Source organism: Marmota flaviventris, chromosome 7 (genome assembly GCF_047511675.1).
Source record: "Marmota flaviventris isolate mMarFla1 chromosome 7, mMarFla1.hap1, whole genome shotgun sequence".
NCBI lineage: Eukaryota > Metazoa > Chordata > Mammalia > Rodentia > Sciuridae > Marmota > Marmota flaviventris.
Genome location: NC_092504.1, coordinates 19,162,210 through 19,174,268, shown reverse-complemented (window position 1 = coordinate 19,174,268; position 12,059 = coordinate 19,162,210). Strand labels below are relative to the sequence as shown.

The window sequence follows — 12,059 nt, the reverse complement described above, 5'->3', positions numbered from 1 at the left end:
CTCAGCCCTGACCCTGGCCACCACCGCGGCTCCAGGTGCAGCCAGACAGCCGGCGGTCATGCGTGAGTGGCCATCCAGGGGGAAGCTTTTGACCTCCGAGTGCCATTGTCACTGCCGACCCTAGGCCACATTTCGGGAAGCCCCGACCCTAGTTCCGCTGTGTTGAGGAACCAGGTGGAGGGAAGTGACTCCCTGGATATCTTAGGGGAGACTGATTGCTCCACTCGTCCAGCTGCAGCCTCGGCACCCTGCAGCCCCCAGGATTCGCTGCCACCTGGCTTAGGAGCAGCTTGGGGCCGGGCTTCCTGTGCCCAGGAGAGCGACCTGATCCACCGCCACCTGCGGTCCAGCCGCCCAGCGCCCAGGAACTTCTCAGGCTCCCAGGTCACCAGGGACCCAGCCCAAACCAGATGAGAGGTGCCAGGAAGGGACCCGTCAGATTCCGCCCCTGCCTTAAAATCCCAGGTCTTCAAGGTCAAGAGGAAAGAGCCCCCTGGGGAAGGGAGGGGTGGCGATGCCATCGACCACCAGGAGAAGCTGTCCAGGGCCTGGGGGGCCCCGACAATCACTGGGTCAGTATGTGAGGAATAAGGACCAACGGGGGCTTCAGGTCCCAGAGGGACCCTCTCCCGCCCCAGGGCCGCCTGCCTCCCCATCGGGCATCCGGAGCAGAGTGGGTTCAGGGAGGTGGACCTGGAGGACGGCAGAGGCCTCTGGGAGTCGAAGGACAATAAAGCCAGCAGAGGACAGCCAGGTCCCTGGCCCCAGGAGGGGCGCTAGTGAACCAGCCTCTGGGGTGGGAAGCCGCGGTCGCTGTCATTTTCTGTGCACAAAGTCTGAAGCCAGGACAGACACCATTCCACCACGGTAGGATTCGCTGTCCCCAGAGCACGGCTCCAGCCTGCCACTGTGCACAGGAGCAGAGGGACCCCGTCCAGGAGGTCCCAACCCGGGTGAAGACCCCAGCTCTGCTCCTCTCCAGCCTCAGTTTCCTCATCTGTAAAATGGCCATAACAACGCCTCCCGTAGAGCGGTCCTCAGTGTCACCACGTAGGGCTGACAAACATCCAGTGGCTCAGAGACATTGAGGAACAAGAATGATGAGGGCCTCCCGCCCGGGGGGCTTACGGTCCCTCAGCTGGGGAACAGAGAGCAGGAAACCAGACGCACAGAATCATGGGACGGTGGCTCTGCTGGGAAGACCAGTGGGGTGTCCTGGCTGGACGGGGGCCGTTGTTGGTGAAAGGCGTCGGGTGCCTGCCCTGGGTGAGCACCTGGCAGGGCCAGTGTCACTGCTGTCCTTAATGCCACACAGGCCCAGGGTGGCCCAGAAGCCTCCAGTACAGAGCTCCACGGAGCCTGAAGGTCGTCCCTCCTGGCGGCCACCTGTGTCCTTGTGCTCCAGTGGAAACAGCACTGGGGTGAGAAGCCTCAGGTGGCGGCCGGGTCCCCAGAGCTCAGCCCTCGTCATCGCCGTGCCCTGGAGGAGGGCGTCCCCCCACAGTGGCCTCCGTTAGAGAGGACGACGTGTCCTGCAGCACACCTGCGATGAAGCCCGGGAAGCCCAGCCGGGTCACTGGCTGTCAGCGTCACGCGTTCCCACGTCCTGGGCCCCCGCCGCAGACTTAAAGTGAGCGCGGTGACATGAGCCCGGGCTCTGCCCTAACGATGAGCTTTATGTGGCAGCAGGTGAGGGTCTTAACACCTCTGCTTCATCCAGGGTTGGCATCGGCAGTGACAGAGCCTTCTGTGACCATCCTCTGTTGACGTGGGACTTCTGGATGGATCTGACGAGCAGACCAATGAGTCAAAGCCACCAGCCAATAAAGACAGGCCATCAGCCTGCAGGTGACTCATTAAAGGACACACCCTAAAACAAAGGTGGCTCAGCTGTGGATGTCTGTCATGGTCCTAGAGGAGGGACGGGAGTTCTGGGAGCTTATGCTTCACAGAGAGCTGAGAGATGCCCTGGCCGGCGGGAAACCCCGGGAGAGGGCACAGAAGGAGAAGCCCCCCGCCCGGGCGTTACAGAAGCTACTTACACTGCACTGTGGGAGTGGGGGCCTCCGCCACACCAGGCGTCACATCTTGCCCTGCCTGGGTTCCTGGTCCTGATCCCTGGGCCAGGCTCGGCCAATCAGCAGCAGGCGCAGGAGCTCAGCACTCCCTGATGTTTCCTGGTCAGGAGAATCGGATGCACTTGGCCTCAGAGAGCATCCCTGAGCCCGTCCTGGCTTAGATGAGCTCGGGGCCTGAGTGGACCCCCTGATCAAGATAGTGTGGTTTCAGCGGGGCGGAGGGGCTCATGCTTGTAATCCCAGAGGCTCAGGAGGCTGAGGCAGGAGGATCACTAGTTCAAAGCCAGCCTCAGCAAAAGCCAGGCACTAAGCAACTCAGTGAGACCCTGTCTCTAAATTGGGCTGGGATGTGGCTCAGTGGCCGAGTGGCCCTGAGTTCAATCCCAGTACCCTGCCCCACCAATAGGAGGGGCGGGCCTTGTTTATGAGGTTGCTCGGCACAGCCCAGCCCGGGCCCAGTGGATGTTTCATAAATGCCTTTCCTGCTGCCCTCTCCCCAGGTGGGCTATTTGCAGCCCTATACGAGGACAAGGGCCAAAGAAGGGTGGGCATCCACTTCCTGTTAGCAGGTCCTTCATCTGACTCTTCCAATAGCCCTGGGAGATAATAGCCACTGTGTCTGAAGTGTAACCCCAAGTGTAACTGGGGATTGCACTTCTAAAGCTCTGTCGAGAGTCATATGAACAGTGGCCATTGCACTGTATCTTCACATACTAGGAATGGAAACCCCTGGAGCTGCAGATGTGCAGTGCACAGCCTGGGCAACCATACATGGTTGTCCTATCTACAAGATAACTTTTATCCTTATTTTCTTTTTTAAAAGCCAACAAGTCAAGTCACATGTGGCTTAGCAAGTTTAGATAGCTTGCCAAGAGCACACAGCCAGGAGTAATGATCTGAACACAGAATAGCTGTTCTGGCACCTGGCTGCCTGCCTGTTGGGTAAAATAGATTCAGGTGATCGAAAACAAGACGAGGTGGAGCGTTTGAGGGCCATGAGAGAGAAAGGCCCAGATCAAAAAAGGAAGCGAGTCTTCCTCACTCGGAGCCTGGGGAGGGTCCTGGCGGCTGGGGGAAGGGCTCTCCAAGCCATCTCAGCACATTGTTTGGGGCCATCTCCCTCAGCTACGGCCCAGCTGCAGCTGTGCCTCATCCGCGGGCTGATGCCTGGCGCCGTAATCCATTCATAAACATTTATTTCTATCCCAATCAGCACATGGATGCATCTCTTGGTGGAGGGGGGCTGCGCGGGGCTCGGACCCACCTGCGGGCTGGCAGGGGAGGCGGGTGGTGGCACCCGGACAGCCCTGTTTGAGGGAGTCAAGTGCCTTGAGCAGTTGGCTGGTGGCATTTTCCGAGGGGGGACATCAGCCCTGTTTGCCTGCGCCCTGCAGGTGAGGGTGCAGCTGGAAGGGTGGACGTCCCTCGCGGGGCCCCATGTGAGCAGTGAGCCAAGAGCCGCTGACGTTTGTGGAGCCCCTTTCATGCTCCGGGGTGGCGCCAGGTGTCCCCAGGAAGACGCGACGTCTCTGATGAGGGGCAGGTGCCGCAATCCGCCTGGCACAAGGCAAAATCCGTGTCCAGCCCAAGCTCTCCTTGATGTTCCCTTAACTTGCCCAGGAATTCGGGGCACCTTGTTGTGGTCATGCTGCCGAGTTGTAGTATCACAGAAGATATCAACAGCGTGGTTTTGCACAAATGTATTAATAAACATGATATTTGTACGTTTAATAAATCAACGGTAGTCACTTTCCTACCTCACTCCCAGGCTAGGGCATTGGCCACAGGATGGTCGCCAAAATTTTAAAATTCTTTTTTTCTCTCTCTCTCTCTCTTTTTTTTTTTTTTGCTGAACCAGTGTATTTGAGTCCCCCTAAGTAGGTGCCACTGAATGTCCCCCACTTTCTCGCCTCACATTGGAGCAGCCCTCAGGCGAGTGCCCCACTGCCCAGTTGTTACCCACCAGGAGACCGAGGCCCAGAGATGTTCAGATACATTCTCCGAGTTGCACAGCTTGGTCTGTGGAGCCAGGATAGGGGCCCCAGGCAGCCGGTTCCAGAGCACAGGAGCTCATCTCTGGGGCTGGGGAGGCAGGAGGACTCTCCCCGGGCTTTGCCGTCCCTATCTTGTCATCTCAGGCTCCTTCGGCTCGCCGCACTTGAATCTCAGACTCACTCACCACCAGCTCTTACCCACTCGGGACTCACTTCCAAAAAGCAAGCGTTTCCACCCGTGCAGCCCGGCAGCCTGCAGTCGCGACTGTGTGCAAGTTAAACGCCCAATGACTGTCAGCGTGTTCATCGAAGCTTCACGGCGCCCGTGTATAGAAGGCGACTCTCTCATGTGGCTGTCGGAGCTCCATAAACACGTTGAATGATTAATCGGCAGAACGCAAACCTGATTGTGGGGTTCTGGATGAAGCGGTCAGCGAGGCATGCTGTGACCGGGCCACCGCCGTCTCTGTTACTTAAAGCTCAGGCCGTCGATCTGCTTTTCATGTCCCAGGAGAAGTCCCCACTTTAAGGGCACGACCGGCTCCCGTGGCCACACGGGACGGCTCAGCGCTCCGGGCTCCCAGGCCCTCCTCTGACGGCTGGCTCCTGTTCCACTGGTGTTTGTCCCTCTGTGCGTACACTTCTGGGTTCTGACGTCCTGAGCCAAGAGTCTGGTGGCACGAAGGATGCTCCCCTTCTTGGCCTTCAGCAATCCCACTCCTGGGTGTATCATCCCAAAGGACCGAGATCAGTATGTGTGAGAGACACCAGCTCTTGTCACCGTAGTGCTGTTCGTAACAGCCGAGGTGTAGAACCAACCAGTGTCCACCACCAGCTGCATGGATAAGGAAAATGTGAGTGTGTACACACACACACACACACTCACACACAATGGAATACTATTCAGCCTTAAAAAAGATGTTATTGTATCATTTGTGACCACACGATGAATCTGGAAGACAAACCAAGCACAGAAGGACAGATACTTCAGGATCTCAGAGCAGTAGAGAGTGGAACCGTGGTTTTTAGAGGGGGTGGGGGAGGGGAGGATGGTCGACAGGTACCAGGTGGCAGTTGGATGGGGGAATAAGTCCCCATGTTCTATTGTGCAGTCGGGAGAGTCCTCCTGCCTCCCCAGCCCCAGAGAACAGCAAGAATCCACGGTTTAGTTCAAAATAGCTGAAACAGAAGAGCTTTAATGTCTCACTACAAGGAGGGGGCAATCGTTCGGGGTGGTGGCTGTGCTAATTGCCCAGACGTGACCAGCACCCCTTGTTTCCGTGTGTTGAAACAGCATGTTGTGCCCCACAAACATACACAGTTGAATGTCCCCAAACCCCAGCAGGATTGAAAATCAAAAACCTTGGCACTAAGGAGAGGCTGTGAGAAGTCCCCTCGTCTCCGGTTCCCGCTGAATCACGAGGGGGAAGTGGCCTCGTGTGACCTCAACAGGGGACGCATGTGTGGCCCTCAGGATTTTCACCACTCTGCGTGTGTCCCACAGTGATCACTGGAGACCTCGAATGTGGATTTGGGGTTACCAGGGGGCTTGCTGGGGAGGCAGAGTCACAGATCCAGAAGCCGCGAACAGGGCAGAGGCGGGACGGCGAGCAGACCCCGCATCGCAGCCACCAGCCTGGCCCACGCCAGGGACACGGCAGCTCCTGGCACCCCACAGTATCTGTTGAATTCAGCAGAGTAGTTTTCAGACAAGGACCCAGAGTAAATGTCACGGGCAAACGTGCTTTCCTGTCCTCCTCCTCGGTCTCCCAAGGCCGTGGCTGCTGATTCCTGCTTCCTGTGCCCCTTGCGTCCCCCTGCCCTGCACCCTTCAGAGACTTCCAAAGTCACGACGTCGTCTCCACTGATCTCTTAAGATCCACGCAGGAGCAAGGAGGGCCCCAGCAGACTGCCCTGGCCAGGTCCCATCGAGGGGCAGCGAAGACTGTCCCCAGGTCCTCATCCATGGAAAGGCCCATCCACCTGCACCTGCAGGGAGAGGGGGACTCAGGCCTCAAACCTCCCCAAGAAGCATCAGGAAGCCGTGCTGTCACCACACACCGTTTCAGTGGCTTGTTTGTCCCTGTGATGGGCGGCTTGTGGATGGAGGCTCTGCGACCTCCTGCTGGGCCCCCTTCACCCCCCTGGGGCCTTCCCTCCACGGTCTGGAGCTGTGGGTGGGCCTGGCTGCAGAGCCTTGGAGAAGCTGGGGTTCTGGGCGGTCCCCTGGAAAACGATGCTGTTGGAGACTGGGATTTTCTCCCTGGAGATCTTCAAACCCATGAATCAAATGAAATTTGTGCCTATGGTTTAAAAAACTAGGCCACAAAGAAAGGCCAGGTAGCCGGGCAGCCTCCTCCCCAAACATGCCATGTTGGTGTCTTGGTGGACTCTGTCAGTCATTCTTTCATGAGTTCTGGGGACAGTTGAATCACGTTCATAGGGGAGTTTGTGTCCCCTCTTCCCACTTAGCCTGGCATCACGGGGACGCTGCCTGGCATGACGCGGTTCACGGAGCCCGCAGTTCCAACAGCTGCGTGCTTGCTGTTGACGGCCACGGCCTTTGCTGACCCTCTGCCATCGGGCTCTGTGTCCGGCTCCCTGGCTCTGAATGGCCCTGCAGTCTACCTGTCTTCCTCCCCAAAGCCATTCCCTACCTGGGTTATTCTTAGCCCAGATGGTCACAAGTGGAGGTACGCGTCATTGGGTAGGGACGTTTCTAGGGCTCCGGATCGTATCACCTAGTCACTGAGAGCGTGGGAGCTCACCATCGGGGGCCTCTCCAGCGTGGGGTCCTCCTCTTTGAATCTTTGCTGATCTTAAGTGAGACCCAGAGTCTGCCCCACGGTGTATCTGCCTTTGCTCTCTAGGCCAGGGCTTCGTGTCATCTGCACACATGTAGGGCTGGGGTTGTGAATCAGCGGTTCTTCGTCTGTCTGTCTGTCCGTCTGTCTCTCTCCATCCCCTGCTCATCCTGTGAAAATGTGAAAAACTGAACTTAATTGGCCAAGTTTTTTGCTAAAATGCTGAGCAAGGCTTCTCTCGCCTAGCATGTGCGAGGCCCTGGGTTCGATCCTCAGCACCACATAAAAATAAATAAATAAATAAAGGTCTTGTGTCCATCTGCAACTAAGAACATAAAAAAAACAAATAAATATTTTTTAGAGGATCCATCGTATCGACATGCAGTTGTCTTTTTCCCCCAGTATTTCTTTTGGGTACCAGCGATTGAACTCAGGGGCACTTGACCATTGAGCCACATCCCCAGCCCTGTTTGGTCTTTTATTTAGAGACAGGGGCTCACCGAGTTGCTTAGGGCCTCACTTTGGCTGGGGCTGGCTTTGATCTCACAATCCTCCTGCCTCAGCCTCCCGAGCCTCTGGGATTACAGGTGTGTGCCACCACACCCGGCCATTCCCCCAGTATTTTTTGAAAGCGTATTTCCTATCCGAAGTTTCAGTCTGGTGTCCTTGAGCTTTTATTTGGATTTACGTTTTTCCTATTCTGTTTCTTTGTCTTCTGTCCGTCTGCCTCTCTCCATCCCCTGCTCCATCCTATGGAAATGCAGCTCTTGAGGATGACAATCGCCAAACAGAGGCTCGGGGACGAAGAGATCGGCGTGCGGCACTTTGCGGCCCACGAACGTGAAGATTTGGTGCAGCAGCTGGAGCGGGCTAAGGAGCAGGTGAGGGCTGGCATCTGTGAGGGCGGGGGACGCGTTGGCACAGGGGGACACGGTGCAGGGAAGAGCAGCTGGGCTCTTCTCCGTGCTGCTCCCGGCTCCCCGGGCTCTGGGTTCTGGCTCGCGGGGCGATGCCCCCGATGCCCGATGCCTCTGTTCTGAACACAGGCCACTTTGCCCCTTCCCAGGACAGACCAAGAGGGGAGAAAATGTGAAAAACTGGACTTAATTGGCCAAGTTTTTGCTGAAATGCTGAGCGAGGCTTCTCTCGGCAGAATCTCCTCGGGTACAGGGCCCTGGGTAGGGAGCAGCCCGGGGCCCCGACAGCGCTGCCCTCTTACTGAGTGGTTCTGAGGAGCAGCCGTCGCCAGTGTCCAGCTCAGCCTCTCTGAGCTGAGGCCGGAGGGTCTGCTGCAGGAGGGGGACCTGCTTCTGCTCTTCCAGGCTGCCCTGCCCGGTGGTCTCAGGGCCAGTGATGCCGGCCAGAAGGGCGGCCCCTGCTTCTGCCTGGGTCCCTGGGCCTTGCCTGTGGCATGTGGGTCAGGAAGCCCAGGGCAGGAGAGCCACAAAGCCAGGCCAAGGCGGTGGGTCCTGAGGGCGGCTCCGGCCTGGGTTCCAGATCGAGTCCCTGGAGCAGGACCTGCAGGCCTCGGTGGACGAGCTTCAGGACGTGAAGGACGAGAGGGCTTCCTACCAGAGCAAGGTGCAGCGGCTGAACCAGGAGCTCAACCACATCCTGGGCGGCCACGAGAACCGCATCATCGACGTGGACGCTCTGTGCATGGAAAACAGGCAAGAGCCGCAGGGGCCAGCAGGAAGCCCCTGAGGCATTTGAGAAAATTGCCTTAGAGGGGAAAGGAAGTCACAGCCTCAGAATGACACCAATGTCACACACTAGTGGTAAAGGCCAGAGGCCCCACACCTGCGCATCCCTCTGCCTCTTCCCCGCGCCCGCACCCGCCCGGTTGGGCCAGAGGGTGAGGAGCCACCCGAGCTCCTCGTTATTGCCGTCAGGGGGAGGGAGGAGAATGAGAAAATAAATTGAGAAGTTCCCTCAGCTGTTTCTCTCCCCCGAGGGGAACTTCAGAGTGTGCGTGTGTCTGACTTCACGTTGAGCCTGGTGTCGCCCCCCCCCCCAGAGGAGCCCTCGTAATGAGAACTCTGTGAACACTGTGCCCTGTCCCTGAGGGGAGCTCGGCCAGGCCTGCATAGAGAAGGGTGTCTGTGGTTTGGGCATGTTTGACCTTGATCGCATCCACTTAAGAGAAGGTCACAAAGATGCACGTCTTCTCCCCTCCTTTCTGAGATGAGAGCGAGCCTGGTGTGCAAAGTGGCCCCGGCTGGCAGGTGATTGCCACTGTTTCCTCTCGGGCTTTAGTGTGGGTTTTGTGTGGTCCCCAAACACATCCTGACTGTGGATGTTCTCTTCCAGGTACCTTCAAGAGAGATTAAAGCAACTCCACGAAGAGGTGAACCTCCTGAAATCCAACATCGCCAAATACAAGGTACTCAGTCAGGATGACGGTGCGGTCCACTGTTGACACCTGAAGGTCACCTGTTTTAATCCCTCTTATGAGCTGCAGGCAGAGAGCTTTACCTGGGGGGAGCTCTACCTGGGGGGAGCGCTTTCCTGGGATAACCAGTAACAATTAACCTCCAAACAGCAAAGGCCACCAAAGTGGTGTCTGTCAGAGCCCCTTTGTTGCTGAAGTCTAATCAGGGAACACTGAACCCCCAAATCTGGTAATTTGTACTCTTGGCCCCAGTCCGTATGAAATTAGGGCTCCTGCCTATTTTCTTGTAATATCCACTATCTTTAGATGCTATCTGCCTCATAATCACCCATAAGAAAATGATTTCCAAGGGATGGAGGAACAACAGGGGAGAAATCGCAGTCTAAGGACCATGTTCACGTCACAGTGAAAAGACAGAAAGTCTAAATTCTCCCCATTGTTATTTAGTCTAATTCTAGCACCATTAGTTTGATAATATCTATTTCTGCAGATGTTGGTTCTAAGTGTTATAATTAGAAAAATCTCCTGGGTTTCTCTGCTTTGAAAATAGATTGATTTCTCTTCTTGAGGGTGAAGTGCTGCAGCCATCTAGAAGTTTGGGAGAGCCCACTCATTGTCCTGGTGGTCGGCTTTAGCTTTTGTTTGCAGAAATCGCCAAGCTGCTCCATTCTGTGGGGCCACACTTAGGTCTACACCGATCTATACAAACACGTGCAGCCAGAGAAATATGCATCTTTTAATGCATGATTTTAAAAAATGTGTGGATGCATTTATTTAACATTTATTCTTTCCTATGTGCCAAGCCCTGATTATATATTGCACATGAATTTTAATGCAAGAGTCTGTTTTAAGAAAGACGCGTAGGTGGCACGTATGCACTGCTTTAACCTTGTGTCCATGGCAGACATCACTAATCAACTGTGGCTCTCTTTCCAACCCAGGGCCCAGATCCTTCCAGAGACCACCTTTGGTGCATGAAAATAAACTTATTCTGTATCATGTCTCTTTAAAAGGGATTTCCATAACATAAGCATGTTAGACTGTGTTCTTGTTTCAGATTTAATTAATTTAATGAATATGCAGTGAGCACCTTTTGAATGTAGGGGACAACATTTTTAAAAACTCTTTACTGGATCCATAAAATCATAACTCTTTGGCAAGGACTGAGAATTCTGTGTTTTAGGCTGGCATTCAGAGCTTGCAGAGGGCCCTCGTGTGCCAGGGGGAAATGCCTCTCCTGTAACTAGCTATTTTCCCGTCATTGGGTTTCCTGACCAAGGTTTTGTTTTCTCCCAATACTGCTATAGAACGCTCTTGAGAGACGGAAAAACTCAAAGGGCCAGGGCAAATGCAGCAGCAGCGCTCTGACTGGAGTCCTGTCTGCGAAGCAAGGTAGGACCTCGTGCCCCGGGTGGGACAACTTATGAACGTGGCATGCTGGAGCTCGGGTCCACGCAGTATCCAAGCTGCTGGTTTTGTGGGCTGGAAAGCAAGGCCACCCCAAGAGCAGCGGTTCCCAAACCCCCACCTGCATCAGGATCCCCGGGAGCACTTATTAACACAGAGTGCCAGGCCCACCCAGAGGTCCCCAGTCAGTAGGTCTGGGGAGGAGGCCTGAGAATACCTGTGTTCCCAGGCGGCACTGCAGCTGCCTTGGGGCCCCACTTTGAGAACCACTGCACTAGAGGTCTTCCTGATACCTGTGCCCCACACGGCGCTCTGCCTTTAGGGAGGCTTTTCCTCCCCTCATCACAGCCGAGCACCTGTCTCCAAGATGTGTTTGAACCTCCTTGAGCGTCTCCTTTCCTGGCCTCTGCGATCAGAATGGAAAGCCCGTAGCTGCTGAAGTTGTTCTATCTTGGAACACGTGCTTCTTTCAAAGCAGCTCATATTGATTGCAATTTTGTTCCTCCTTCTCGTCGATTCCTATGAAAAATAATGATCTTCCAGGAACAGTCCAGGGGAATAAATAGCAGAGAGCTTGCGTCTGACACTCAATATTTGGAATTCAGTTCTAAACAGAAGCCTCTAGTAGCGCGTGCTCAGTGGCCCACCGTACCTACATGTGGCCATCCTGATCAGAGCCACAGAGGCTGAAACAGAGGTGCCAGGTCCCCAGCTCCCAGCAGCCAGGGCTCTGCACCAGGCAACTTCTGTTTGTCCACTCCATGGGGGAAGAACACCCTAGAATGTTTTTTAAGAAGAAAACAATGATACTCTATAAAAACGTGCAGTAGCCATCTGCGTTTAGCTCTGGCTACCATAAATAGCAATCTAGCATTGAGTGTGGTTCCCAGTGTGGTCCTTGATAGGGACGCCAGCCACCCCTCACACAGTGACAGATCTCTAAGTCTGACTCAACCCTTCCAGAAAACCCCCATGAAAAGCTTATCAACAGTGATCTTTGGCATCCATAATCAAAGCCTATACATCTACAGCAAAGCACTGTGAAAAGCCAAAACTGACTCCCCTTTGAACCAGCAAGAAATAATCACGGACCCATGCAAACATTTGTTGCAAGAAAGTTCTTCACTAGTTATAAAAAAAAATTGCAAACATCAAATATCAAACAGTAGTTAAATAAATTAGCAAATATCGTTATATGGACTACTAAAACAGCCATTAAGTTTTATATTTTAGGGGATGTTAATGTTGTAGAATATTGTAAAGTAGAAAAATCAAGACTTTTCTCCATTTTTTTGAGAGAGAGAGAGAGAGAGAATTTTAATATTTATTTCTTAGTTTTCGGCGGACACAATATCTTTGTATGTGGTGCTGAGGATTGAACCCG

The 12,059-nt window shown here is 54.7% G+C and overlaps 1 protein-coding gene across 2 annotated transcripts in view; it reads left to right on the top strand.

Annotated features, from left to right (window-relative positions):
* The window catches only part of Ccdc149 (coiled-coil domain containing 149), a 93,439-nt gene that overhangs the window by 51,653 nt on the left and 29,727 nt on the right, over positions 1 to 12,059 (top strand). For both annotated transcript variants that reach the window (XM_027945455.2, XM_071614194.1), the window contains exons 5-8: positions 7,641 to 7,757; positions 8,374 to 8,546; positions 9,187 to 9,259; positions 10,576 to 10,660. In XM_027945455.2, coding sequence (XP_027801256.2) covers positions 7,641 to 7,757; positions 8,374 to 8,546; positions 9,187 to 9,259; positions 10,576 to 10,660 — 448 coding nt within the window. The remainder of the gene's footprint in view (positions 1 to 7,640; positions 7,758 to 8,373; positions 8,547 to 9,186; positions 9,260 to 10,575; positions 10,661 to 12,059) is intronic.